The sequence below is a fragment of the Ursus americanus genome, chromosome 21 (genome assembly GCF_024610735.1).
Source record: "Ursus americanus isolate L20-20 chromosome 21, mUrsAme1.1.p, whole genome shotgun sequence".
NCBI lineage: Eukaryota > Metazoa > Chordata > Mammalia > Carnivora > Ursidae > Ursus > Ursus americanus.
Window position 1 is genome coordinate 55,402,068 of NC_142147.1, and position 26,582 is coordinate 55,428,649.

The following is a 26,582-nucleotide window of genomic DNA, read 5'->3' on the forward strand; positions in this document are numbered from 1 at the left end:
TGCAGCGCCGCCTGCGTTTCCGCGGCAGCTTGACAGCTGTTCTGCGCTAGTGCGCACGCGCGGACTCAGATGGCTGGGGCTCGCGCGCGGGGACCACAACTCCCAGACTGCTCCGCGTCCTCGTCCCCGCCCTGGACCGCAGTTCCGTGCCAGGGTGCACGCGCAGACTCAGAAAGCAGAAACTCCGGCGTCTGGACCACAACTCCCAGAGTGCTCCGCGTGCTTGCCGCCGCCGCGACCAAGATGGCGGGCAGTAAGTAAGGGCCCCGCCGTCGCACGGGGTCCGCTGGTTCCGGGAGCCCCGGGGGGTGCCGGGGCTGGGGCGCGGCAGAGCCTCGGTGGAGGTGGTGGGGTCCGGTTGGGAGGAGGACGCCAAGGTCACGAGAGGGTTCCTCCAGGACAGGGGCGGCGCGAGAGGGTTAGAGGTCACCGGGGGCGTCCCCTGCAGGACTGACCCTCTTCATCCGCCCCTCCAGGACTCGCCACCTTCCTCAAGGATGCCTGGGCCAAGGAGCCGGTGCTGGTCGCGTCCTTCACCATCGGGGGCCTCGGTGCGTGAGCCTGCATCGCCCCACCCTGCCCCAAGGCCCCGTCGCTCCCCACTAGCGTTCCATCCTGTCCCCCTCAACGTTCTGTGGCTCCCTTGTGTGTCAGCGCCCGCACGACGACCCCTTGCCCGCCCCATCCCCGATATTATGACCCCTTCACCAGACCCTTCCACCTCGTACAGACCTACCCAGAAGGTGCATGATCCCCCAATGGAGAGGTTATCAGCCCCGGCTGTGCATTAAAAACACTTGAGCGACAAAAGTAAATGTCCGAATCCTACCCACTTTCCAGCCTCGCCCCCCACCATGTTCAGTGTGGAGCTGAGTGGGGTGGAGGTGGGGCTGGGGAATCCTGTGAAATCCCTCAGTGATTGTATTGACAGCCTCTGTTCTAGAATGTGTGGCAGATCTTGTTGAGATGCAGGCTGCCGTTGCATAGGTCTGGGATGGATGGGGCAGGGAATGCAGCATTTCTCCCGGGTCCCCAGATCTTGTCAGTACTGCTGGTCTGTAGGCCACACGCCGCGGGTGAGGTTCTAGAGCAGTTGTCCCTTAAGGCAGCCACGGGCCACACTGGCCACTGAGCGCCTGAGACGGAGCTCATATGAGCTGAGCTGGTACCCGTTTCGGTCGTGTCCCGTACACACTGGATTGCAGAGTATATGACAAGTCTTTAAAGTATCTCCACTCCTTTCATGTTATCTGTTGAAATGATGTTTTCAATATACCAGTTTAAATAATTTTAAAAATTAATTTGTATCTTTTATGTTTAATGTGGCTGTTAGAAGGTTTGAAGCTAAGTATGTGGCTCTTATATTTCTATCAGACAGTGCTGGCCTGGAACATTGCTTTTACCCTCTACCCCTGCCCCCCAGACTCCTGGCTCCCACCTGGGTGGGCTGTAATTTCCCAGTGACGAATCCTTGTACAACCCTCATTTCCTCAGTTTGAAACAGTTCGTGATTCCTCTGGAAGATTCCCAAACACTCCTCTCACCCACCACCTTGTGCTCCCTGACCACCTCTACACTCATGCACTCATTCCGTGACCACCCCCATGTCTTCCCTCCCCTGTGGCCTCTAGGTTCCATGTTTCCTTGAATTGCTTGCTCCCACCCCCTCTCCTGCTGATAAATGGGGATCCCAGAATGCCAAGGGGTCTCTTGGAGGGGCAGGACCTCCCTGCTCCCCTCCTCCCATGTACTTGACTCCCAGTTTGCCAAGGCTCAGCTTCTTCTTTTTTTTTTTTTTTTTTAAGATTTTATTTATTTATTTGACAGAGATAGAGACAGCCAGCGAGAGAGGGAACACAAGCAGGGGGAGTGGGAGAGGAAGAAGCAGGCTCATAGCGGAGGAGCCTGATGTGGGGCTCGATCCCATAACGCCGGGATCACGCCCTGAGCCGAAGGCAGATGCCCAACCGCTGTGCCACCCAGGCGCCCCCAAGGCTCAGCTTCTGCCCCTTCCTCTCCCACCCCTGCCTGAAAGCCACCTTCCCCGGGACCTCACCCTGTCTCTCCACAGCTGTAATTCTGTCCACCCTCAGCCCCTTCACCAAATACGCCACCTTGATCAACCAGGTCACGCCCTACAACTATCCAGGTGAGTTGGAGCTGGAGGGCTGGCCCCAAGCGGGAGTGGGGTGGGGGGTGGGGTAACCTCCCTGTGCTGGGGGAGGAATAATCATGGCCAGGTCTTTCCTCTGCAGGGGTCTGCAGTGTGGGCTGGACTTTTTTTTTTTTTTTAATGATTTTTTATTATATTATGTTAGTCACCATACAGTACATCCCCGGTTTCCAATGTAAGGCTCGATGATTCATTAGTTGTGTATTGGACTTTCTTTTTTCTTCTGAGATCTAATCCATGTGCCATGAAACTTATTTCCTGTCTGTTTTGCACTTGTGAGTTTCTCTTGTTCCAGATTTGTATTCCTTTCTGGATTTTTGTCATTCTGTCTCTCTCTGTGCTTTTCCATGCCTCTGGGTCTCTATCTCTCTGCTTCTGTGTCCCCTCTTTCACCTTTTCCCTGGGGTCCCCATTCCCTCTTTGAATATGAACTGACAGACTAGCCTTCATGGGCCTCCCAAGATCTGCTGGTCTTAGTGGCCCACCCTCCTGCCCCACAGTGCCCCTCCGAGATGATGGGAACATGCCCGACGTGCCCAGCCACCCCCAGGACCCCCAGGGCCCAAGCATGGAGTGGCTGAAGAAACTGTGAGCACCCCGGTGACATGGAGGCGGCCCTCCCCTGTAGCCAATAAAATTCAAAAAGCGACCCCAGAATCTGAGCTTGTGTGTGATCAGCCGTGGAAACAGACAGTGGCCAAGGCATTTCTGGGGTGAGTTTATTGGGGGTGGGGGTCAGTCAAAAGGGGGGCTGGCTAGGGTGGGGTAGGGCAGCAGTTTGTCTGGCCCCCGAGAAACCCAACTGGAGTCCAGGGTCTCATCTGCTTCGAAGCCAAAGTCTTCCTCCACCTTAATCTGGGGGAGAGAAGGAGCAGGCGTGAGCAGACCCACCGGCCTCAATTCTGGCTCCTCAGACAACTTCCTCTGGGCACCTGGGCGAACACCCCAACACTCCTGCCTTCCCTTCTGCCTGTGGTCTCTGACCCTCCCTCTCCCCTCTGCTCCAACCTTCTCTAGTCTCTTTCCTGCTCCCCCAGCCTCCTCTAGGTCTCTCTCCTTCCTTTTCCACCTGAGCCCTCACCCCTCACCTGGCTTTTTCCGGCTCTTTCTCCTTCCCTACCTACCCCCAACCCTTCCAGCCCCACCTCCTTTCTCCAGCTGTCCCCAGCCCAAGCCTGCCTGCTCTGCCAGGCCCAGCCCCCACAGCACTGTTGCCAAACCCAGGAGCCCTGGTCCCACCTGCACCGGGGCCAGTTCTGGAGTCAGCACAGCTCCTGCTCGGCGTCCTTCCCGGGGTGCTCGCCGCCTCTTGCGTCCACTGGGTCCCTCACCGGGGGTCGGGCTGCTGGGTTCTGGGGGTACGGGCGTCCTTCGGGGTGGAGACAGCCCCTCTTTCTCTGGAGGCTCGTTCTCAGCGTTGCCGGGAGTGGGAGCATCTGTGCCCTGGCTGCCCTCGTCCTGGTGGGGAAAAGGGACAGCAGGTGAAGACTCTGTCCTGGTACCCAGCCCTCCCCTACTGCCCCGCCCCAGCCTGCCAGGAGGCCGTGCTCACCTCCAGGACGATGGTGAGCTGGCTGGTGCGGTAGTCATCGCCGTAAGCGTCCAGCACTCTCATGAGGAACCTGTGTCCGGAGAGAGGCCACCAGGGGCACAACCTCAGCGTCTGGTGGTTGGGGAAAGGGGTACCCCACAGCCTAGCCCCAGCTCTGAAGCCAAGGTTGCCCTGGAACTATAGAGCCAGAAGATTCGGAGCTCCCAAATCTGAGACCATGATCCAAGTACTCGAGCACGCAGTGGGACCCTGGGCCAGACGGGGACCTCTCTGCACCGGTTTCCTGCTCTGTCAACAGGACAAGAGAACCCTGAGCGGGCGGATCGCCGTGAAAGTGACACTGCAGCTAGCAGTGACATCCCCTAGTGCTCTGCCAATGTTCTGGTGTCCGCTGGTGTCTTTATCAGAACCAAAGGGCAAGAGAAAGACGGCGCAGAGCACTCCTGCCTCCCCTAGTCCCTGCTTCTAAGAACTTTGGGGTTTTTAAGCTCTGAATGCTACCTGGGGGCCAGCGCCTGGGCGGAGCGCTTTCCATGCAGTCTCTTTCCAGGTGTGTGTCCGCACTGGCTCTGCACCATGTGTTCTCAGTGCTAGCAATACTTTGGGGATCACACAAAAACCCCTGTGCCTACTGAACTTGGGGCACAGTCAGCAAATCCACAAAACAGTACGCTGGAATGTAGGAAGACGCAGGATTCCTGGAAGAGGGCTGGAACCTCAAAAACATGGTGGGGGACGCCTCATGAGAAAGTGAGGGAGCGGCAGAAAAACATTTCTGGTGGAAGGAACAACCTGCGCAAAGGCCCTGAGGTGGGAGCAGCATGTGTGCTGTGTTCTTGGTAGAGCAAGGTGTGACAGGCCCTCTGACATAGGGCCTTGTCTAGGGTAAGTCTTGCTCTGAGTCACGGGGGACCCCCGGCGGGGTTTTGAGCAGAGAAGTGACTTGGTGTGTCTTGCCTTTTATCCCTTCTTTTTTTTACTTTTGAAAAAAGAATCTTTAAAAGTTTGTGGTAAGATACACATAACGTACCATTTGCCAGTTTGAGCATTTGTCAGTGTCCCGCTCAGCGGCATTAAGCACATTCACACTGTTGGGCAGCCATCACCATCTGTCTCCAGGACTCTCTTCCTCTTCCCCAAGTTAAGTCTGTCCCACTGAACAACTCCCCAGTTCCCTGCCCCTAGCAGCCACCACTCTCCTGTCCATCTCTGAACGCAAGTCCTCACAGGAGGGGAATCACGGTATTTGTTCTTCTGTGACCGGCTGACTTCACTCAGCACAACGTGTTCGGGGTTCGTGGTGTAGCACCCTTTTTAAGACCAGATGGTAGTCCCACGTGTGGGCCACACTGCTCACCCGCCCATCTGCAGACAGACGCTCGGATGCGTCCACGCTGGGCTGCTGTGAACACGGTTATGATCGTGGGCGCGCACGCATCCGTGAGTGGCCCCGCTTTCAGCTCTTCTGGGGGTATACCTACAAGTGGACTTGCTACCTCCTATGGTAATTCCGTCTTTAAATTGAGGGGAACGGCCATACTGGTTTTACACAGTGGCATGTCTTACATTTTAGAAGATCTCCCGACCACCCCCCGAATTTCTGATGCGGTAGGTTTGGGGTGAGGTCTTGGAACCTGGGTTTGTGGCAAGTTCCCAGGTGGTGCCGAGGCTCCTGGTCCACGGGCCACACTTTGAGAAGCATGGGGCCGAGCTCCAGATAGACAGTTCAGAAAGCGCGATCACCGTGGCTGATCTGTGTGGTTAAGGGAAGTTTAGCATGTGCAGATCCTTTCCCGAACTCATGTTTCAACCGTAAAGGCCGGCCTTCCCTTTCACAAACTCTCTTGATTTTACTGTAAAACAGAATCTTGGCTAATGGTGCAACCGGGGAAAAAAGGTTCACACCCAGGGTGTGGTGGCAGGAGCCTCGGGAGGGGTCAGGGAGGCCAGGGCGAGCAGGGCAGGCATCGGGCAAGGAGCCGAGTCCCTTGGCCCAGGGTGCTGGCACCCTGGGTCTGTTCTGAGGGTGCATCAGACGAGGAGGTGAGACAGAGAAACAACTGGGAGGGTTCACTCTGTGACGTGGAACAGCCTGAGGGGGAGCAGACCGGGGGAAGGGGGCGAGGTCAGGGTTAGCTTTGCATACGTGTGAGGTGACCAGAAGTTACTGCCCAGCGGGTGGCGGACAAAGGGGACACAGAGTTCAAAGAGCTGCAGACAGGATTCAAAGGCTGGCAGTGTGTACGTGGCCCTTCAGGCCGTGGTGCTGTGAGACGTTCCGGAAGTGCACACAGAACCTTCTGTGAGGACAGAAGCGTCCTGTACCCCTGCTATGCGCTACTAGCCACTGGCCACCTGTCGCTGTTGTGGAGCCCCTGGCACGTGGCGACAGCCACGGAGGAACCAACTTTTTGAGGTCATTTATTTCGGTTTTGACGTCGGTTGCCACCTGTGCTACTGAGCCGTGCGGTGAGCACCACTGAGGAATGGATGTTTTTAATTTCATTTACTTTTAGTTAGTTTGGGTGAAAATCGTCACTGGTGGCTGCCAAGCACGTGAACGGAGGCCAGTGCAGCTGAGGAACTGAATTTTCTGTTTCACTGCAGTGAATTAAAATTTATTTTGACTAATGTTAACTTTCAACTTTAACGAAGTCTCGGGTTAAGTCGCCACCTGTGGCTGCCGTGCTGGACAGCGGAGGTGTGGACACGGGGGGACCCAGGGCCGAGCCCTGGGTACCGGCGAGGAGGAATGCCCAGGAGGCAGGGGAAAGCAGGCGGGTGAGGGACCTGGACGCCAAGGAAGGGCTTGAGGGCGGGCATGTCCTGTGGGTCAGGTGAGTGCGGGGCTGAGGACTGACCGGGGCTGAGCACTGTGCACGGTCCACAGACATGGGGACACAGTGCATGGCGGGAGGCTCCAGGCTGGGCTCTCCCCTTGAGCTCCTGTTCGGTCCTCAGCAGCCACGAGATTTTGGCATTACCGAAATCAGCTGAGCCAGGAAACAGGCTCAGAGAGGGATGTTGCTTGCTCAGAGTCACACAGCAAAACTGCTTGAAACCAAGTGTGCGACTCTACTTCCTGATCTTCTGTTCTGTGCCTCCCCTTCAGAGGGAGCGCACCCCCCGCCCCAGCCTCCCTCAGCCCTTCCGGCAAGGCCAGGGCAGGTAGGAAGCGGGCAAGAAGTGCGAGAGGTGGCGGACACGGCCGCTGGGGAGCAGAGGCACGGGACGCAGGGGGCATGCAAGGGGTTACCTCCGCTCCTGCTGGAGTCTCCGTGTTATCCTTTGCACCTGATGGAGCCTGTTCAGGACCCGCTCATTCACCTGCAGGGAGGCAGGAGAAGGCACAAGTCACCTGGACTCCACTCACTTACTCTGCGTGTGGTGAGTGGAGTCCTGGCAGGGACCCAGGGAGGCGGCCACACTGCCCCCCAGCCTCCGGGGCCTGCTGCACCCACTCCTTCCCTACTCCCGGCCCCTCCTGCCCCTCTCCCTCGCATCCACTGCACCCCAGTGGGCCTCCTCCCGTCCTGGGGGCCTTCCCACGTGCCTGCAGAGCTCCCTCCCTCAAGTCTGACCCCAGAGGTTACCTGCTCAGGGAGTCCACCCAGACCTCCCACTAACTGCAACACCCCCTCCTCAAGCCCCCCGCCGTGCTCCCCCATGCCCCCCTGTGCCCCCAGCCACTCCTCTCTGCCTCAGTTTTCCTTACAACGCTCCTCACTGCCTTCTAGCCTATCCACTTCTCTTGCTCACTGTCTCCCCCCACCAGACTAAGCTCCAAAGGACAGGGATCGTGCCTGGGTCCCATGCCTTGTGCAGAAGCTGGCGGGGGCAGGGGGAGGGTGCTCCATCAGTATTGCTGAACGCGTGACCCCCTGTCGTGTAAAGTGCGAGGGACACCGCGCCTACTTGCCAGACGTTAGGCAGGTGGTGGCTACTTCAGGACCATCAGAGGTATGTGGGCCAAGACACAGATGAGTAGGTAGGACACCGGCTCAGAAAGATCTGGGTTCAAACCCCAGCCGCCCCTTTCAGCTGTGTGACCTGGGGCAAGTTACCTAGAATCACTCTGGGCCTTACGTTTGTAAACAGGAATAACACCACCACCTATTCCTAATGGGGTGGACAAAGCAGAAACTCAAATGCCGGCTCTGTGTGAGCAAATGACTGAATCCCTTTGGACCCCGGTATCCATGTGTTAAAGGGGGCTCGGGGTCCTGCTGCCAGGTGGGGGAGTGAGGGGGGGCGGGTAGAGGCAGCAGGGTGTCCTGAGACGACACCTGTGTAAAGCCCAGGGCAGGCCTGGCACACGGTGGGTACTCCACATGACGGCGGTCACTCATGTCACCACCTGTGTACTGAGAAGCCCTGTGAACACAGAATGCTACGGATGAAATGTTACTGCTGTTGTGGAATTCACGTGAGCAGTCTCCAGGGGAGCAGAGGTGAGAGGGGTGAGGAGGGAACTAGGTTGGGGTGAGCTAAGGATGGGGTGGAGCCAACAGTCCCTAGTACAAGATGTACAGTGTCTGGTTTGTGTACATCACATCTGATTGGTCCCCTGCCGTCTTACAGCTGTGCACGTACGCATACACGAAACCACGAGGCAGAAAGCATCCTGCGAATGTCCTGTCACTGGGTGCGTGGGAGCGGCTGGCCACAGGGCACACACCTTCAGCTCTGGTGCAACTTCCAGGCAGTACATTTTAATACACGGAGCTGACCTGCTCCAAGCACTCCCCCTGCTCCCACTTCCCAAGGGGCCCTCTCCGACATCTGTCAAAGCAAACGTCTGTCCCGCTCCAGGCAGCCTAATGTGCTCCGCACCCGAAGAGGGCTTGAACGTCCGTCCTTGCTGTCTACGTGCTCTGTCTCCTGACCCCCGCTCCAGCTCAGACCATGGCACCAGCCTCCCCTTGTCCCCAGTGCCCCAACACCACCGTTAGGGGTTGGATGGTGTCCCCAAAAAAGGTGTACAGTCCTAACTCCCAGTACCTCAGAACGTGACCTTTGGACATAGGGTCTTCACAGGGATAATCAAGTGAAATGAGGTCAGTAAGTGGGCCCATGTCCTCATACGGGGAGGAAATTGGGGCACAGCCAGCCACACCCAGGGAGAACGCGTGACGGTGAAGGCAGAGATCACCAGTCGGGGACACCGATGATTACCAGCAACCACCAGATGCAAGAAGAGAGGACGTAGTAGACCCTTTTCCACACCCCCTGCCACCCCCCGCCCCGCCCGGGGCTCAGAAGGAACCAGCCCTGCTGACACCTGCTGACAGCCTGATCTTGCACCTGCAGCCTGCAGAGAGCTGTGACAGTACATTTCCTTTACTGAGCACCCAGTTCGTGGTACAGCGGGCCTAAGAGACTAATACGACCAAGCTCAGTCTTCCAAACACCCAGACCTGACCCTGTCCCCACCCTGTCTGAAACCTTCCAACAGCTCCCCCTCATTTAAACAACAAAACAAAACCCAAACTTCATGCCCTGGTGTTCCTGGCCTTCGAAGATCCGGTCCCTGCCAACTGTGCATTCCCCTTTCTCACCCAGGAAGCCGATGCAGTGATGCAGCTGATAGAAACTGCATCTGGGGCAGGAGCCGTGGGGATGGAGAGAAGGCTCCAAGGGAGATGCAAGCAGCAGAGCGGACAGGCCGTGAGGGCCCGATGTGAGGGGTATGGCAGACCTGAAAAGCCCGATCAGTGGGGAACAGGAGAGGCACCTGCAAACAGTGAGCTGATGTGGGCCGTCAGGGACGCTTATAGAGCACCCGGCTCTCCAGGGGCCTTGCATGGTGCCTGGCACATAACAGGTACAGAATAAATGAATGAAAGATTCACTCAGCTAGGTAAGGAAGGCTGGCACGTGGACAGGCAGAGACTGGGAAGGGGTAATTTTGGCCAGGGGACCCCGAAAGGGGGGAATCCGCACTCACCTACCTGCTCGATCTCCCGGCAGCGCCGCCCTAGCGCCTGGTACTTCCTACGATTTAGTTCCCGCTGGCGCCGCCGCTGGCCGCGGGCGGCCTCTTCCTCTTCATCTCGCTCCCGGAGCCCCGAGCCGCCCAAACCCCCAGACACGAACTCCACTTCCGTCTCCAGCTCGCTCTCCAAGATGTGACCACCGAACAGCGGAGGCAGCGCCAACTCCGAGCCTGGCGGCGCTGAGAACTCTTCAAAGCCCACAGCTGCCATGGTCCTGTAAGGTCAGAGGGTTCAGGGACCCTGAACCCTCGGCCCCCAGCTCCCTCCTCCCTCAGACCCGGGAGTCCCACAGGTGTTCGAGCCCCGACCCCTCCTTTCAGGATCCAGGAGTCCAGACCCCCAGACTTGCTCCCCGAGGATAGCAGGGACTTCAAGCCCCCAACACCTCACTCAGACCTGGAATCCTGCTCCCCAGCCCCTCCTCCATCATACCCAGGCCCCTGCCCTCAGCCCCTCCTCCATCATACCCATACCCTGCCCCCAGCCCCCTCCTCCCTCAGACCTAGGAGTCCAGGACCCCCAGCTCCCGCCTCAGACCCGGGAGTCCAGACTCCCTGCCCCTTCTCCCTCAGACCCAGGGATCCAGACCCCCAGCCTCCTCCTCCCTCAGACCCAGAAGTCCAGACTTCCAGACTTGCTCCCCGAGGATCCCAGAGTGTTCAAGCCCCCAACGCCTCACTCAGACCCGGGAGTCCGGGCCTCCAACCTCGTCATCTCTCAGATCCAAAACTCCAAATCCGTGGCTTTCTCCCCCAAGATGTCCGAGTACAGACCCTAGTCCCTAAGAGCGCTGAACGAAAGCAGTTGCATGAACTACAATCCCCATCCGCCCTCAAGTAAAAGTGCAGAGGGCTGTACGTGATGCAGCCGCAATGCCTTTTGGGAGTGGTGGTTTCCCCCCAAGCCACTCACCCCTCTCTCTGCTCCAGTTCCATGTCTCTCTCTCTCTCTCTCCAGCTCCGGGCGCCGCGGGTCTCAGAACGTTCAACCTCGCAAACCTCTCGGTTAAGTCCTTCGCAAAACTACCTGTCCCATCGGGCTTCACGGCCACGGCATCCGGGACTTAGCCGCTACGCCTTCTGGGAGTTGTAGTTCCCGGCTTCCGGCTTCCCTCCCCACCCCCTCCACCTCCACCCTGAGTCCCACCCGGCTTAAAGACCTTGCTTTGTGGTCTCACTCCTTCCCCAGTCGTCTGAGTTGCCCCCGTCTTTATTCTTGTCTCTGCACCTTCTCGCCTGGTTAAGGCGATTCCCCGCTTGCCAGGCTCAGTCCTCGGCGGGCCGTCAGGCCGACAAGTCCCCTCGCCTCTCCTGCTTACCGCTTCTGCGCCTAGCGGCAGGAGCTAATAAAGTTGTTGTTCCAAAGGCGGCCGAGAATGACGGGCGGCGGGAGCCAATCAGAGCGCGGCTTTGCAGCAACGCCGGCGCGAGCCGCAGACGTCATCAGTGAGCGTCGACCGCTGTTTGGAAGCGACTTTTCCTAGAAACCGTCGTGCGAGGCAGGGAGAGGTGCGTGTGAGGGAGACGAGGGGAGGGCGGGAGGCTAGGTTCCTGGGTCCGGGGGCGGGCGTGTGCGGGGAGAGAGGCAGGCCTTAGTAGATTGGTTACGCAGAGGTCCTGTGCGCTCCTACAGCGTCAGGGCTCTGGCGGTGTGGCGGGAGCCTACACTGTCCCTGTCCGCTCAGCGCTGTGCCGGGTCCCTGGGGAGACCGGCTTAGTCAGGTAATGATTATGTAATTACGTAATTACGGACGCGCGGAGCGCCGCGGGGCGCGCCCGGGGTGGCGGGAACACGGGAGGAGAACTAAGGGCTGAGGAGGGCTCGAGGCAGGAGGAAGGAGTGCGAGGACTCGAGGGCGAGGGGCGTCCCGGCGGCGGTGCAGCCGGAGACGTGGGCTGGCATGGAGCGAGCTCATCGCGGGCATAGTGAGCCGTGAACCAAGAGGGCACGGCCCCTGTTCCTGCAGAAATGTCAGCGTAATGGGGAAGATGGGCATTTGAAAATGTTAGAAATCCGAACAGTTTTAAGTGTTGGGGTGAACGAAAGGGCTCGTAAGATGTATTAACAGCGGGATAGGTTCTAGTCCGGGGCTCGGGGATGCACGCTGCAGGAAACAATGTTTGTGCCCCTGCCTGAGGGACTAAAAAATAATACAGAGACCTGGAGAAAGAGCGTGATGTGGCCGACGTAAGGATTAGATAAAGTCGTTCCTTCGTTTAGCGGATAGTACCAACTACGCGCTAGACCTTCGGCTAGATAGTGAGGATGTAGCTGCGAACAGATACATCTCTTGCCCGGATCTGCTGACAGTTGAGTGGGGAAACAGAGAGGACCGGCAGAGATACCCGTCTTATATGTATGGGGAATATTCTATAAGAAAATATTCTATAAGAATAGAGGGGCGCCTGGGTGGTTTAGTGGGTTAAGCGGCTGCGTTCAGCTCAGGTCGTGATCCCAGGGTCCTGGGATCTAGCCCAGCCTCGGGCTCCCTGCTCAACAGGGAGTCTGCTCCCTCTCTGTCTGCCCCTCCCCCTTTGTGCTCGCTTGCTCTCTCTCACTCTCAAATAAATAAGTAAAGGAAAGAGAGCTTCCCTTGTTCAGAGAAGGTGAGGAGGGGAGTTTCAGAGGAAGGCACATGTGAGACCACGCAGATACGTTAAAGAGAAGTGGGAATAAAGGGGATAGCGCATCCAAAGGAGAGAGGAGGGAGTGAGGGGAAACTGATCTCATATGGACAACTGGACACCCAGGGGTCCCAAACTGCCACCTCAAGGGCCAAATCTGTCCTGCAACTTGTCGAGTTCGGCCTGTGCTGTGTGTGGTGGTATGGGGGGGGTGGTTAGTTTAATTATCCATTTGAATAATTATAAGGAAACATGGAAAGTGAGAGATTCTGTGTGAAAATATTGAATCTCTTGAAAAAAGAAAAACCTGGCACCATGCAACTGACAATCCCACTTGCAAAGCGTGTCTGTAGCTGTGCATCGGCTGTGCGTTTACATTGGCCAGGAGTTCTCTGCTCTCCCTGTTGCCCAACCCCCAGCATGCTTGAATCACCCGGCAGATCACCTGGGAAGCTTCTGATTTTACACTTCAAGGGAGGGTGGCCTGGAAGGGAAGGAAATGAGGGAGGGGATTTGTTTTATGGAAAGTGGGAAGGAACAGGAAGGACAGGTTTCTCATTTAAAAAAAAAAAAAAAGTAAGAGCAGTGGGGAGGATGGTGGGATTGTACCTTGTTGAGTAGTCCTTCCCATTCTTTTCCATTTCATGGGACTCAAAGAAACTCATTTTGTCCAGCACCTGGAGTAGATGAGGAGGCTGCTCATGGCCAGAGGGGATCAGCCCGGGGACTCTAGATTATGTCCCACCTGGTTGCCCTGATGGCTGGGGAGATCAGTATTTTAGGCTATCTGACACTCATTTGGGAGCCAACAATTTTGGGGAGGAGTCTCTGTTATAGGACAAAAAAGGGTCTGAGGAGAGGTCCCATCTCATCAAGGGGAGGATGTCCATTTTTTAAGTCTTAGTGAGGCGGTGGCGTGAGGGCGTGCTGTGTGTTTTCCAGTGAAGTGAGCGTGAGAAGGGCGAGTGGTGTGAGCTATGACCGGAGACCACCTGCTTCCGGGAGGGTTGTTTGCAGAGCGATTCGCTGGTCATTGAGCACCTGTTAGGTGCCAGGCACAGTGAGGCTCTGAAGAACAAAGCACGTGAAAATATTTGTCTTTATGGAGCCTGCATGCTTGATCCAAGAAGCACCAGGCCCTTCTGGGGGGAGAGGCCCCTCTCGTTAATGAGGGGGACCCTGCTTTCCCCCCCCACAGGCCTCAGCATGTCTCTGGCGGATGAGCTCCTGGCTGACCTTGAGGAGGCGGCCGAGGAGGAGGAGGGAGGAAGCTATGGGGAGGAAGAAGAGGAGCCAGCAATCGAGGATGTGCAGGAGGAGACACAGCTGGATCTTTCCGGGGATTCAGTCAAGAGCATCGCCAAGCTGTGGGACAGCAAGATGGTGAGCAGCCTGCAGAGAGAAGCTGCCGGGAGGGGTGATGTGTGCGGTGGCTCTTCCTCAGAGTCCTAAGTCCCGACTGTCTGTCTTCCCCGAACAGTTCGCTGAGATCATGATGAAGATTGAGGAGTATATCAGCAAGCAGGCCAAGGCTTCGGAAGGTACCTCTCCCCTCCCACTCCCCCTCGCCCACCCAGCCCCTGGGCTCTTTCGCTGCTTGCAGCTTTGAAAGTTCGGTCTGTCGCCCTCTCGGTCTTTTGGAGAGCCCTCTTTTTCTTTTCCATCCCACCCCAGTCTTCTCCCCCGAGAATACGTCAGGTTGTAAAGCTGACACTCCTTACGTCCGTGCTAAGCACTTACTAGCTGCAGTAGGACTCACCTCAAGTCTGCTCAGGCTCCAGGGTCTTGCCACATCCCTAAGCCACTTGTTTTATTATTTACTTCACGTTTTCCTTAAATCAGCATACTCCTTTCCTTCAGTTTACCTAGGAAGGGAAATGATTGCTACTGTGAGTGGGTAACTGGTGTCATTTGGTAAATAGAGAGTAATTCTAAGATGTACAGTTATCACATCATCAGCTTTGGGGAACGCTAGGTTGTCTCTTGAATACAGAGCCCACCTCTGGGATCCTGCTCCTGTTGCCACCCATTCTTCTTGACAAGGTGGAGCTCTGGGCTGGAATTCGTTGGCAGAGGTTGTGGGCACAGCAGCAGCATGGTCAGAGCAGAGGCGCCCCACGGCAGGCCTGTGTGGGCCCTCGGTGCCCTGGGGTATCTGCCCAGCTCTCTGCTCTCAGAAGGCTCCGGGTCTGGCAAGGCAGACAGGCCGAGTCTGGACAGTTGTGGGCAGTGCCTGCTGGGTTCAGGGGGGAGCATGGGACACTGGCGCTGCTAGGTAGGGGCTGATCCTGCCTCAGAGGCTGGGAAGAGCTGACTGCTGAAATGGGCTTTGAAGCATGAGTATACACACCAGGTGAAGAACAGCAGCCGTATGTCCTGAGAAAGGGAGCTGTGTGTGCAAAGCCTCGCACATCTGGAGTGGCAGAGGTGGTACAGGGAAGTGTCAGATCCTGCAGCGTTTTAAGCGCCAGGCCAGGGAGCTTCTCCATCTGGAGTGCTGTGGGGAGCGGAGGGAGGGACACTCCCCGATGTCGGGTCAGGCTCCAGGTTAAGGCAGACCTGATCTCACCTGGTGCGTGGTGAGGGAGGTGGACACGGAACAGCTACAGTCTGGGTGGCGGCTGTGTCTGCTGGATGTGGTCGGAGTGTGGCGGGAGCACAGAGGAGACCTCTAAGCCTCCTGAAAGGAGGGGAGGACCCTGAGGTGCCGCTGAGTCATCAGGACGAAGAGACATTTGAGCCATGGGGACTAGAACGCGGACGCTGGGGCCAGATCTCAGCTCTGCCATCTGCTGGCTCTGCAGCTTGAGGCTGCGTCCATCCATTTCTCTCTCCGCGTCACTGGTCTCATGTAACCCAGCCTCCCTGGGTGGTTGTGGGAAAACAGAGCAATACCTGTGAGGCTCCTGGAGCAGCGGCACACACGTAAGTCCTGTGTGTCAGCCACTGCGCCTACGGCTTGTGATAACGCCCTCAGTGTGTCATCCTTGTTACGATCCCTGTTAAAACCTGGTGGGGAGCCTTTCAGAAACAGATGTGAGGAAGGGACGTGCCAGGGAGGGGAACAGCATATGCAGAGGCCCAGAGGAGACTGAAGGAGCCCTGAGCGCTCGGGCACTGCAGCGAGTCCTTCCTGGCTGGTGTGATAAGACGGGGGCGTCTCGAGGTGGGGGGTGCCTGGGGCAGGGCAGAGGCCAGACCACGGAGCCAGACAGTCAGCATACACCCAACCAGGCACTGTTCTGGGCACTGGGGGCATAGCTGTGGGAGACAGACGAAGTATTTGTCCTCATGGGGCTTCCTGTCTGGGGAGCTTGACCCTCAGCCTCAAGTGGGGAGCCGCTGGAGGGGTTCCTCCCGGAGCGAGATGGGGTCATGTCTAGACTGGCCTGGAGGGAGAGTTGGGAGGTGGGCCAACATGTAAACCTACCTCCAGGTTTTCTCCTCGGCCCCCCAGCAACCCTCCAGCCACACCCCACTGCCCCCTGACTCCCCCAGCTGTGGGGGCCTAAACGCACAGCCGCCCACCCAGGCTGTTTGTCATCCTCACAGTGATGGGACCAGTCGAGGCAGCCCCCGAATACCGGGTCATCGTGGATGCAAACAACCTGACCGTGGAGATCGAGAACGAACTGAGTGAGTGCCGGGAAGGCGAGCAGAGACGGCCCTGCCTGCTGGCCCTCACACCCTCCTCCCGTCCCCAAAGAGGGGGCGGGCAGGATCCCACTGGCCTTCCCCGGGGTCCTGCCCCCAAACTCCTCACGCTAGTTCAAGTCCAGGGTTAGCTGCTGGAACAGAGGCTTAAAGGAGAAGGAAGCATGCTCTCCTCTGATGTGAGAGTCTGGGTCAGGCTCTTGTTGACCTGCCAGCTGCGTCAGGGTACAAGGTGACTGCCCACCTCCAGTCATCAGCTCCGCATCCCCAGCAGCAAAACAGGAAAGAAGAGGAGGGCATGGTTCTTTAAGGGGGTGACCTGGAAATGGCATGTGTCACTTGAGATCACATGTCGTAGACCAGAACGAGCTCACATGGCCACATCCAGCAGAACGGGCAGCAGGGAAGCACAGCTCTTTTGCTGGGTGTCCATAAGCCCAGCTGAATTCAGGGGTTCAGTTACTAAAGGAAGAAGGGGAGATGGGTGCTGGGGACAGCCAGCAGAGTCTGCTGGCCCGCTCATCAGATATCTGCCCTCCCCGTGTGCCTTAGACATCATCCATAAGTTCATCCGGGATAAGTACTCAAAGCGCTTCCCTGAACTGGAGTCGCTGGTCCCCAACGCACTGGATTACATCCGCACGGTCAAGGTGAGTGGAGAGAGGTCAGGACTCAGGAGGAGCTGATCGCCCCTCGTGTGAAGGTGGGGGGCGGCAGCGCAAGGAGCAGGTGAATGACCCGGAGTGAGGATGCCCGAGCCTCAGCTGCCTTCCTCGTTCTCCTGAGGCCTGGAGATACTGGAGGGGATGAGCAGTGGTTCAGCTGCTCCAGGCTTCCCAGCAAGAAAGAAACGAAGCCTGGAAAGGATGTTCTCGGGACTCCTCTGCCCCATCTCCAATCCCGCCACTTCCCTGGATGGGTCTCCCAGGAACGGCTGGGAGCTGCTTAAGGCTAAGGAAGCAGGGAGGGAGATGAGGGGTCTCTCATTCCACCAATAGTGGTTGGAGCAGGTGGCATTTGAGTCAAGATCTGAAGGTTGATGCGGGGGCAGCCGTGCAGAGATTTGGGGGAAGAAGTCACGAGTACCAAGACCCTGAGGTTGTCACCAGCCCTGGTGTGTACAGAAATGAGGAAGTGAGGGGCACGGTTGATGAGGTCGGGTCCCATGTGACCTCCAAGGCTTTGGCCTTCTGGGAAAGCTACGAGAGGGTCAGATGCTAGTGAGGGCAGGGACAGCAGTGAGGAGTCTCCTGTGTGAGGCCAGGAGAAGGTGAGGATGGTGGCAGAGGGCGTATGTGCAGGGAAGTGGCGCGGTCAGGTTTGCACCCTGAGTTGATGGGGGCAGTGGCTCTGCCCGGGTCCAGTTTGGACCAGCTGCGCAGGACAGATGCTGCTCGTGCTCTGAGCGGTGAAGTCCCCGGAACTGGCAGGCACCATATGTACAGACACCAGCTGTCCCTGTGTCCCCAGAAGAGACCCAGGTAAGTGCAGGAGCAAGAGAGGGTCTAGGGCCTTCCTGAGTCTCTGCACCTCCCCTCTCTTGCCTTCTAACCCCCAGGAGCTGGGCAACAGCCTGGACAAGTGCAAGAACAACGAGAACCTACAGCAGATCCTGACCAACGCCACCATCATGGTCGTCAGTGTGACAGCCTCTACCACCCAGGGGTGCGTGCATGGAGGGGGGATGTCACCGGGGCCCCCCAGGCCCATTTGATGGCAGATGAGGACCTTGGGGTCCCGGTGGCACAGGTGTCCGTCTCAGGAGGACAGTTCATTTCTGTCCATGTGTGTTTGACGAGCGCCTGCCGTGACCCAGGCGCTGTGCTGGGCCCGGGGATGCTCGGTCAGCGAGGAGCCTGTAGTTGGGAGCGGCGAGGCGGAGGGCAAACCCGGAGTAGAAGCGTTTGTCTCGGGCGTGTCGTCCTTCACTGCAGTGCGAGTGTCTGTGAAGGCAGGGACTTTGTGTTGGCCCCTTGGTCTCCAGCTTCCCCTCTGGCATCTGTGACCCCAGAGCAGAGTCCTGTGGAGTGGAGACCTCCCTTGGGCTGCCATTCTGTTCACTGAATAAATGCTGGCCAAGCACCGAGCACTGTTCTGAGGGCAGAGGTTAGAGAACCCGGCAAAGCAGAGGCTGCCCTGCCCTGCCCAAGCTCCCATCCGGGGGACGCAGGTACATACACAGGTCGAAGGCTGGAGGGCGAGTGTCGGAGTGCACACGGGGTGCCGAGGGGCGTGCAGCACAAGAAGAAGGGCACCTATCCTGCTGGGCCGGATGGCTTCCTGGAGGAGGTGACGACTCAGCCTCAGGCAGAGACCAAGCTCTAGTGGGAGAGCAAGGGGGCTCTTAGCTTGCCACTGCTGGGGGCAGCCTTGAGCATCAGCCCACCGGGCTTCGGTTGCAGGGGCCTACAGCCGGCTCCGTGATCGCTCCTCTGTGCACTGTACAGCACGGATGGGGGGAGGGAGGGAGGGGTATGGCTGGGTTTGGTTACCGGTTCTTCAGGCCAGTCCCCTTCACCGTCTGGCCCTCAGGTCCCCCCTCTGTAAAATGGCAGTGATAACAGCCCCCCTTTGTGGTTTCCTGCCACAAGTCCTTACCCACCATCTTCCATGTGGTGGGGACGCATTCTGCTGAGAGTCAGACAGCGTGGGGTCCCTCTCCTGGGGCCAGCCAGTCTGGTCACAGGTGGTGACAGTGGGCTTCCATGGCCGGCAAGGCTGAGACCTGAAGGATGAGGAAGGAGCTGGTGGGGGCACATGAGCAAAGGCTCCGACGCCAGCTCGCACCTGGCAGAGACCAGCATGGGCACCGAAAACTAGGATTCCCAGCAGCCCTTGCTTCCAGGCCTCAGGGCCGACGGGACTTGGAATTGCCCAGACGTGCACACGTGTGTACGGACGTGCACACACACAGCTGGGAGGACACGGGCTCCTATGCCAGTCAAATAGGGTACCCTGGAGGGCCGGTTCTGACTCAGCCACGTGCCTCACCACTGCAGGCAGCAGCTGTCCGAGGAGGAGCTGGAGCGGCTGGAGGAGGCCTGTGACATGGCGCTAGAGCTGAATGCCTCCAAGCACCGCATCTATGAGTATGTGGAGTCTCGGATGTCCTTCATCGCGCCCAACCTCTCCATCATCATCGGGGCGTCCACGGCCGCTAAGATCATGGGTGAGACCCTGGGGCAGAGTGGGGTCAGAGGGCTGTCCTTGGACAGTGCGACCTCGGGGACGCTTCGTCCCTCTGTAAGATGGGACACTGGGCCCAGGGCCCCAGCACCACGTCCCCCTTGCCCTCGCCGTGTCAGCCCTGCTAGAGATCACAGAGGTCAGCCACCCTGCTTCTCCTGCAGACATGGAGAAAGGATGGCAATGCTGAGCTGGGCCGGACGAGACAGGCCAGAGCAGAAGGTAGTGTGGCCTCTGGAGAGGCTGGCCCTCCTCGGCCAGCACGTCCCAGCAGCTCCTGGCTCTGTGCGGACACCTGGGCTGCCCGGCTCTAGCAGCGTCAGCCCCCGGGACCTCAGGCTCACCCACGAGATGGGGGCTGCAGTCCTGACGATGTGTTAGGACTGAGGGTGGGCCCTCATGCCCGACCCCCTGCAGTCTCAGAGCGCCCTCTTGGGCTCTTCGCCCCTTCAACCGAGAGACTCTGCCGGGTGGTTGGGTGAAGCAGCGGTGCCCAGCTGCTCGGGCTGCCGTAACCAGGTTCCACAGATGGGGGCAGTGGGGACTTAAATACCGAGGCTCACTGTCACACAGGCCTGGACGCTGGGAGGCCGGGAGCAGCATGTCAGCAGGCTGGGCCCTGCGGGGGCCTCTCTCCTCGGCTTGTAGGTGGCCGTCTGCTCACGTGGCCTCCCCTCTGCGCATCTGTGTCCTCATCTCTTCTTACGAGGACACTGGTTGTCCTGGATCAGGGCCCATGCGATGATGTCCTTCCACTTTAATCACCTCTTCCAAGGCCCATTTCCAAACACAGTCCCATTCTGCGGTACTGGGGGGTAGAGCTTCGACATAGGAATTTGGGGGAGACAGTTCAGGTTGTAGCACAGTGTTGGGTGGCAGGTGTTTGCAGAGTTGCAGTGTAGAAAAAAGCAGTGGTTTCAGGGCAAGATAAACTCAGGTGTGGATCCTCCTTCTCCCCTCACTGACCTCACAACTTTGGGCAGGTGACGTCATGTGCCTCGGTTTCCTCAGTGGTGATAGGGCTTTGCTGCTGTCCTATGACTGCTGGGCTGAAGTCAGGGTGTCGGCCAGTTCCTGCGTTCCTTTATATTTATGGAGCTTCTAGGAAGGAATCCGCTTCTGGCCTTCTCCAGCTTCTAGAGACTGCCTGCATCCCCCCACCTTAAAGTCTCCTGTCTCACCTCCCTGTGACTTTCCGCCTTTCTCTTCCGCTTACCCCGTCTCAAGTCCTTCACGTAATCGTGTCTGCGAGGGGTCGCAGGTTGCGGGGACTGTGATGTCAGTGTGTGGGGTTGCCATGCTTGTACAGGCGTGTGATGAAACAGTTGACCACCCAGCACGGGGCCTGGCGCCCAGCAGACCCCCGTCAGAAGAGGCATTTTTACCTGCAGCTCCCCTTCCCTTCCCCAGGCCTGCAGACATGCTCACGGGATCGCAGCGGGGATCAACCTGCAGCTCCCCTTCCTCTTCCCCGGGCCTGCAGACGTGCTCACGGGATCACAGCGGGGATTGACACAGAGCCCGTCCTCAGTGGGTCCCCAGTGTGGTGGCAGCTGTTGTGAGACGCACACAGCAGGGGCCGTGCGGCTCTGCAGACTCTGGGGGCACGTTCCTGTTGGGCTGTCTTCTCACTGTGTGTCCTCAGGCAGGTGCTTTCACCTCTCTGAGCCCCCTCTGAATCCTCCCTCTGAAACGGGACTTGTCAGCCCTCCCTGGCAGGGTCAACTCAGGAATCCAACCAGAAACTCACATAAAGGCACAGAGCACGCAGTGAGCCCCCAGACAAACGCCCTGGGCTGCTTTTGACCTCCCTTCATCTCTCCTTCCTTCCTCCCCACTGTTGCAGGGGTGGCTGGGGGCCTGACCAACCTCTCCAAGATGCCTGCCTGCAACATCATGCTGCTGGGCGCCCAGCGGAAGACGCTGTCTGGCTTCTCGTCCACGTCCGTGCTGCCCCACACCGGTTACATCTACCACAGCGACATCGTGCAGTCTCTGCCCCCGGTGAGTTGCTGTCGCCCCCTGCATGTGGCTCCCCGTGGAGGTTTCTGCCGTGCCGGAAGCAGCCTCGTGCAAAGAGCAAGTGCCCCCTCTGCTCCTCAGTTCCCATTGGTCAGAACTGATGAGCACGGTCAGGAGCTCAGAGGACAGGGTCACATGGGGCACTGGAACAAGGACCCCGGAGCTGATGTGCTGGAGTTGGGATTCTAGAGCTCCTCTTGACCGCTGGGCAAGGGGCGTGAGCTCTGTGCCTCAGTGTCCCTCTCTGTAAACTGGGGGGAATGGAACCTGCTTCATGGGGTCATGATCACAACTCCTACATATGAAACTCCTTCAGGTCTCACTTGCATGTAACAAGCGATGTCAGCATTAGCTTGCAAGTGGCAGGGGTCCCCAGACCATCCCCAGGTTCAGTAACCCACCAGAGGGATGTACAGACTCCAGGCTGATCCACTTGGGCGATGAGCTTCCAGTCCTCCTCTTCTTGTCAGGACACGTCACTCCTGGCCTCCACATGTGATATGGTGCACAGAGACCCGCCTCCAGGGAAGCCCAACTAAGCCTCCAAGTTCAGAGTCTTCATGGGGCTCAGTTGTGCAGACGTGACCGCGTAGCCCAGGTGGCTGGTCTGGGCTCCAGGCTGAGATCCCGTAACCCAAAGACCCCACCCTCAATCCCGTGGTTGGTCTCTGCCTTGTCCAAGGCCCCCAGGCCAGCAGAGATCACCACCCAGGAGCTGAGGGCCGAGGGGGACCCTTTTAGGGCAGGGTTTCACACAGTCGCTGCTGACTTCGTTATCGTTACCGGTTAGACTTGTGGCTGGGGGATTACACGTACCGTCTTGGCATATCTCAGAATGTGGGTCACCGCCCTTTGTTTCGAGCATGTGACAGTCTTCTCCTGCAGTAATGCAGCTGTTGATGCAAACGGTTCAAGTTGTTAGAAAGCCAGTGGAAAGAAAACCGTGACAGTGGTGCTTTGTTGCCATAACACGTTATTACGGTAACGCGCAGTAGGAATGGGGAACTTCTGACCTGCGGAAAGTGAGCTGGTGGCGGTTGGGGTTTGGGAAATGCTCTGTGCTGGCGAAGGAAGCCTCCCATCAACTCTGCCCCCTCTCCGCTGCTTCAGGATCTCCGGCGGAAAGCGGCCCGCCTGGTGGCCGCCAAGTGCACTCTGGCAGCCCGCGTGGACAGTTTCCATGAGAGCACGGAAGGGAAGGTGAGGCACGGGCAGGTGTCCGTCTGTGTGGGTCTCTCTCCTCTACCAGACTTGTCAGCGTTCAGTTCATCTCTCCTGCCTTGGCAGACTTGCTCCATGAAAGTGGGTATGTTTTCTGTCTTGGGCATTGGCGTCCAAACACCCAGCCTGGCACAACGTTCGGGGCTTCGTGTCTCTCTCTCTCTCTCTCCATTCCTCTTTTCCTGTCTCTTGACCACTAGTCGAGGTGCTGGGGGGACAGCAGTGAGCTACTCAGACCAAAGCCCTGCCTCCGTGGCATTCATGTTCTGGCTGGGGGCGGTGTGAGGAGATGGGGGACATCCATGGTGTGTCCAGGGGGGCTGCGTAAATGCTGAGATGAGATCAGAGGGTGCTGGGCTGGTGAGGGAGGGTGGGTGCTGGTTTAATCAGGACTTTGGGGAGGGCTTCTCTGAAAAGGTGAAGGTCTAACATGCACCCAAGTGAGTGCTTGGGGGAAGAGTCCCAGAAAGAGGAAATGGTTGGTGCAAAGGCCCTGAGCCTGGCACGCAGCAAGCTAGGGAGAGGAGGCTGTGGGATGGGCCAGGTCATGCAGAGCCTGTGTTCCCCGGAGAGACCTTGGTTGTAGTAGAGGTGCTGATGGGGGGCTGATTTGGGGTCTTCCCTAAAGGAAGAGCCCGGTGGGACAAAAACCACAGAGGTGAGGTTCCCAGGTGACCCCCTTTCCTCACCTGTGCAGGCCAGGCCCGAAGGTTAGGAAGGAGGCACAGGTGTTGGGTTGCATTTGGGGGGCTGCTCACATCCCCCATCAAGGAGACAGTTATGTGAGGGGTGCAGGGAGAGGTCTGAGCGCAAGACATGAGTCTGAGGTGGGACTAAACCCCGAGAGAGGATAGGCCTGGGGACAGGTGCCACACTCAGGCCAGTGGCCGGGCAAGGCCCTGATGGGACCCTCCTGCCCTCCCCAGGTGGGCTACGAGCTAAAGGATGAGATCGAGCGGAAGTTCGACAAGTGGCAGGAGCCACCACCCGTGAAGCAGGTGAAGCCACTGCCTGCGCCCCTCGACGGGCAGCGCAAGAAGCGAGGTGGCCGCAGGTGGGCCCTGAGGGCCGGCCAGGGAGGAGGGGAAGGGAAGGGAGGGGGCTCATGAGCCCCAGCTGACCCCTGGCGCCCATCCCCAGGTACCGCAAGATGAAGGAGCGGCTAGGACTGACCGAGATCCGGAAGCAGGCCAACCGCATGAGCTTCGGGGAGGTCAGGCCTTTAACCCTGATGTGCCTTTCACATTTCTTCTTCTCCGTGCTGGGGCAGCACCCCACCTCCAGTCTCTCCCCCACATCCATGCACCCCAAAGGGACCGGCGTAGCACTCAGTGCTGGCTCTGTCCCCCCTCCCCCTGCCTTGCCCTTCTGTACGAGCCCTTCCCCAGGCTTCACCTCTGCTAGTCTCTCATTATCTGAGCGTCATCCTGCTGGTCCTGCAAGAACTAGCTAACATGCCCTTTCGTCAGCAAGCCCGGTTTCGGTTGTTGACTCCCCCCCTCAACACACACACACAGACCCACACACAGCCCCTCTCAGCTGTCAGCTCAGGGGCCAGTAACAGGACTGCACGCCTCACTGGGTCCCAGCAGGTACCTGAATCGGGTGAACGCCTGGGCATCTGGCTGATGGAGGGTGGCTAACTCTGGGAACCCTTCCCCTCCCACCAGATCGAGGAGGACGCCTACCAAGAGGACCTGGGCTTCAGCCTGGGCCATCTGGGCAAATCGGGCAGCGGGCGTGTACGGCAGACACAGGTGAACGAGGCCACCAAAGCCAGGATCTCCAAGACACTGCAGGTATGGGCCTGGCCTGGGTGGGACCAGGGGTGAGGGAGCTCTGATGGGAGAGCCCAGGCCCAGCCCAGACATCCTGTCCCCTCCCCTCAACACAGCGGACCCTGCAGAAGCAGAGTGTGGTATACGGCGGGAAGTCCACCATCCGAGACCGCTCCTCGGGGACCGCCTCCAGTGTGGCCTTCACCCCACTCCAGGTACTGTGTGCTGAAGTCAGGAGGCCCACTCTGGGGCGTCTCCACTCCCAGCTTTCTGAGTGGCCCTGGGCAAGCCCCTTTCTCTCCCTGGGTTCCAGCTTCTTTGCTTGTGAAGCAGGCACATGACAGAGTTCCTTGCAGGGCTGTTGTGGACTGTGTATCAGGGAAGCCCCTGGAAGGCATGGCCCAGTTCCTGGTGCTCAGGCTCGTGGGGCAAAAGGGAAACTGTCGTGCCTGCAAGCACAGGCTGGCTTTAGGATCGGGCTGGGACTGCAGGTGACCAGTTATTCCCTGTGAGCTCGAGGGGACTCAGCCCCTCCCTGAGGCGCTGGGTGGTCGGCACAGTGTCAGAGCTCCACGTAAGAAAGTTCATAGCTAGCAGGCTGGGAAGTGGAGGTCCCAGCCCAGCCACTGATGCATGGGATGGAGCCATTGCCTCTGTCCATTTCTCGGCTTACCCGCAGAAGAGGGCCAGCGTGTCCTATGGCACCGTGCTGAATAACTGAGCTCATTCGCTGTGCCAGCAAGGGTGTACTGAGCACCCGAGTTCCAAGCGCTGTTGCAGGAGCTGGGGATAGAGCCACAAGCACGAGACAGGAAGCCTTGCCCTCATGGAGCTTATGGGGTGGCAGGGGTCAGATAAGTAAGATACAGAGCCTGTTGGAAAGTGGACAGTGCAGGGAGGAAGAGGGGAGAGGGAGCAAGGTGTCAGGTTGGAGCCGCTCAGGGAGGCCTCAGCGAGAAGGTGAGAACTAGCTATGGAAGATACTAGGCATGGTGCCAGCCAGTGTGGGGCCCCCAGAGCTGGTCCCTGTGTCACCAGTGGGGTTGGTATGGTTTGCACTAGGGCCGCAGGCGAGCCACTTAGCTCTGTGACTCAGTTTCCTTATTCAGGAACCAAACCTGGTCGGCTGTTCTAAAACATTGGTGTTTTTAAAATCACGTGGAGGACCTGTCAGAAATTCAGATGCCCAGGTCCTCCCCACTCTCCCCCCATCCCAGACCCACGGAGTCAGAATCTCCCCAGGTTTGGGTGGGGGCAGTTTGGTGACTGGTAAACTGTTCTCATATCTACCTGGAGCCCGAGGACCATTGAGAAGGGCCTCCTGGACATTTCATAGTTCTCTTATTGGGGGAGGGACCTTGTCAGGCCAGCCCATGTCCCCACCCCATCATCACCTCCCTCACCTGCCCAGGGCCTGGAGATTGTGAACCCGCAAGCCGCCGAGAAGAAGGTGGCTGAGGCCAACCAGAAGTATTTCTCCAGCATGGCCGAGTTCCTCAAGGTCAAGGGCGAGAAGAGCGGCATCATGTCCACCTGAGGGGCTGTGCCCTTGGGGGCTGCCCCTGAAGCTACGCGGCCCCTGCCCTTGTGAAGGGATCGGGGTCAGGATGGGGCTGGGAGGTTCCATCCTCAGCCCGGTGCCAGGACTGTCTGGGGAGGCTCGGGAGGAGGCCCGGTCCCCCAAGCACCAAGATCGCTCCCCATTGCAGGGGAGCAGAGCCAGTCTTCACCACGCTTCATCTTTTGTATTTTAACTAGGAAGGGAGATACTTTTGGAAAAAGTGCAATTAAAAGCACATTATCAGGTTCTGTTCCTGGGGAGTGATCATTTGTCAAAGACATGTGACGAGGAGTCAGAGCTGTGGGATTTGGGGGCACAGAGCTTGGGCTCCCGATCCAGGTGGTGTCTAGGCCCATCCCTGGCCTTTCGCTTCCCTGTCATGGATCCCAGGAAGAGAAGAGGCCTCTCTGTCTCCAGCCCACCTGGAGAACGTCACCCAAGTGATGTGGCTGCTGAAAGCCCCAGCTTTGCGAACAGGCCAACCTGGGCGTCTGTGGTGTCAGGTGAGTGGCCTTGCCTTTCCAAGCCTCCACCCGTAACACCACGGGCCACCTGGGAGGATGTGAAAGGTGCCCAGAAGGTTCTTAGCATTGGGTTCCCTGTCAGGGTCCAGTGTTTGTGGGGTACTCCCTGCCCGCCCTGCTGTGCCAAGCCCTGATGGGGCCGAGCTGACCTCCCTGCTGGCAGGGACGCAGTGTTGTAAGAGGTCCTGCCAGCTCAGTCTGTCCTGGAACTGGGCTCAGCCAAGGTCCCCTTCACTTTGGCTGAAAGGTGCAGGCTGAGGGGCACGTGGCCTGTAGGCAGGGACCAGGCTG

The 26,582-nt window shown here is 58.3% G+C and overlaps 3 protein-coding genes across 5 annotated transcripts; 2 read left to right on the forward strand and 1 right to left on the reverse strand.

Annotated features, from left to right (window-relative positions):
- The first annotated feature begins 111 nt into the window (after positions 1–111).
- NDUFA3 (NADH:ubiquinone oxidoreductase subunit A3) lies at positions 112–2,822 on the forward strand. The gene is made up of 4 exons (XM_045789385.2): positions 112–253; positions 477–551; positions 2,072–2,149; positions 2,674–2,822. The coding sequence occupies exons 1-4, from the start codon at positions 244–246 to the stop codon at positions 2,763–2,765; spliced, it is 255 nt and encodes an 84-aa protein (XP_045645341.1). The 5' UTR covers positions 112–243; the 3' UTR covers positions 2,766–2,822.
- Positions 2,823–2,875: 53 nt separating this feature from the next.
- On the reverse strand, positions 2,876–11,076 carry TFPT (TCF3 fusion partner). 2 transcript variants are annotated; one of them, XM_045789377.2, is made up of 6 exons: positions 10,634–11,076; positions 9,677–9,935; positions 6,982–7,052; positions 3,726–3,795; positions 3,413–3,631; positions 2,876–3,028 (listed from the first exon to the last, which is right to left on the reverse strand). In XM_045789377.2, the coding sequence occupies exons 1-6, from the start codon at positions 10,654–10,656 to the stop codon at positions 2,909–2,911; spliced, it is 762 nt and encodes a 253-aa protein (XP_045645333.1). In that variant the 5' UTR covers positions 10,657–11,076; the 3' UTR covers positions 2,876–2,908. The 2 variants fall into 2 exon arrangements, with proteins under 2 accessions (XP_045645333.1, XP_045645334.1); XM_045789378.2 differs by lacking the exon at positions 10,634–11,076 and adding an exon at positions 10,428–10,559.
- Positions 11,077–11,103: 27 nt separating this feature from the next.
- On the forward strand, positions 11,104–26,013 carry PRPF31 (pre-mRNA processing factor 31). 2 transcript variants are annotated; one of them, XM_045789343.2, is made up of 14 exons: positions 11,104–11,229; positions 13,544–13,728; positions 13,826–13,886; positions 15,898–15,981; positions 16,552–16,649; positions 17,558–17,664; positions 18,999–19,168; positions 21,032–21,189; positions 22,318–22,407; positions 23,355–23,482; positions 23,569–23,641; positions 24,099–24,227; positions 24,323–24,421; positions 25,618–26,013. In XM_045789343.2, exons 2-14 carry the CDS (start codon positions 13,552–13,554, stop codon positions 25,741–25,743), a joined length of 1,500 nt encoding a protein of 499 aa, XP_045645299.1. In that variant the 5' UTR covers positions 11,104–11,229; positions 13,544–13,551; the 3' UTR covers positions 25,744–26,013. The 2 variants fall into 2 exon arrangements, with proteins under 2 accessions (XP_045645299.1, XP_045645298.1); XM_045789342.2 differs by lacking the exon at positions 11,104–11,229 and adding an exon at positions 11,292–11,442.
- Positions 26,014–26,582: the final 569 nt, after the last annotated feature.

Coding starts and splice junctions, on each gene's coding strand:
- NDUFA3 (XM_045789385.2), top strand. Junction 552..2,071: donor CTTCACCATCGGGGGCCTCG/GTGCGTGAGCCT, acceptor GTCTCTCCACAG/CTGTAATTCTGTCCACCCTC. Junction 2,150..2,673: donor CACGCCCTACAACTATCCAG/GTGAGTTGGAGC, acceptor CCTGCCCCACAG/TGCCCCTCCGAGATGATGGG.
- TFPT (XM_045789377.2), bottom strand. CDS start 10,656: ATGGAACTGGAGCAGAGAGAGGG. Junction 9,936..10,633: donor GAACTGGAGCAGAGAGAGGG/GTGAGTGGCTTG, acceptor CTGACCTTACAG/GACCATGGCAGCTGTGGGCT. Junction 3,632..3,725: donor AGCTCACCATCGTCCTGGAG/GTGAGCACGGCC, acceptor TTTCCCCACCAG/GACGAGGGCAGCCAGGGCAC.
- PRPF31 (XM_045789343.2), top strand. CDS start 13,552: ATGTCTCTGGCGGATGAGCTCCTGGCTGACCTTGAGGAGGCGGCCGAG. Junction 22,408..23,354: donor ATGAGAGCACGGAAGGGAAG/GTGAGGCACGGG, acceptor TGCCCTCCCCAG/GTGGGCTACGAGCTAAAGGA. Junction 24,228..24,322: donor GGATCTCCAAGACACTGCAG/GTATGGGCCTGG, acceptor CCCTCAACACAG/CGGACCCTGCAGAAGCAGAG.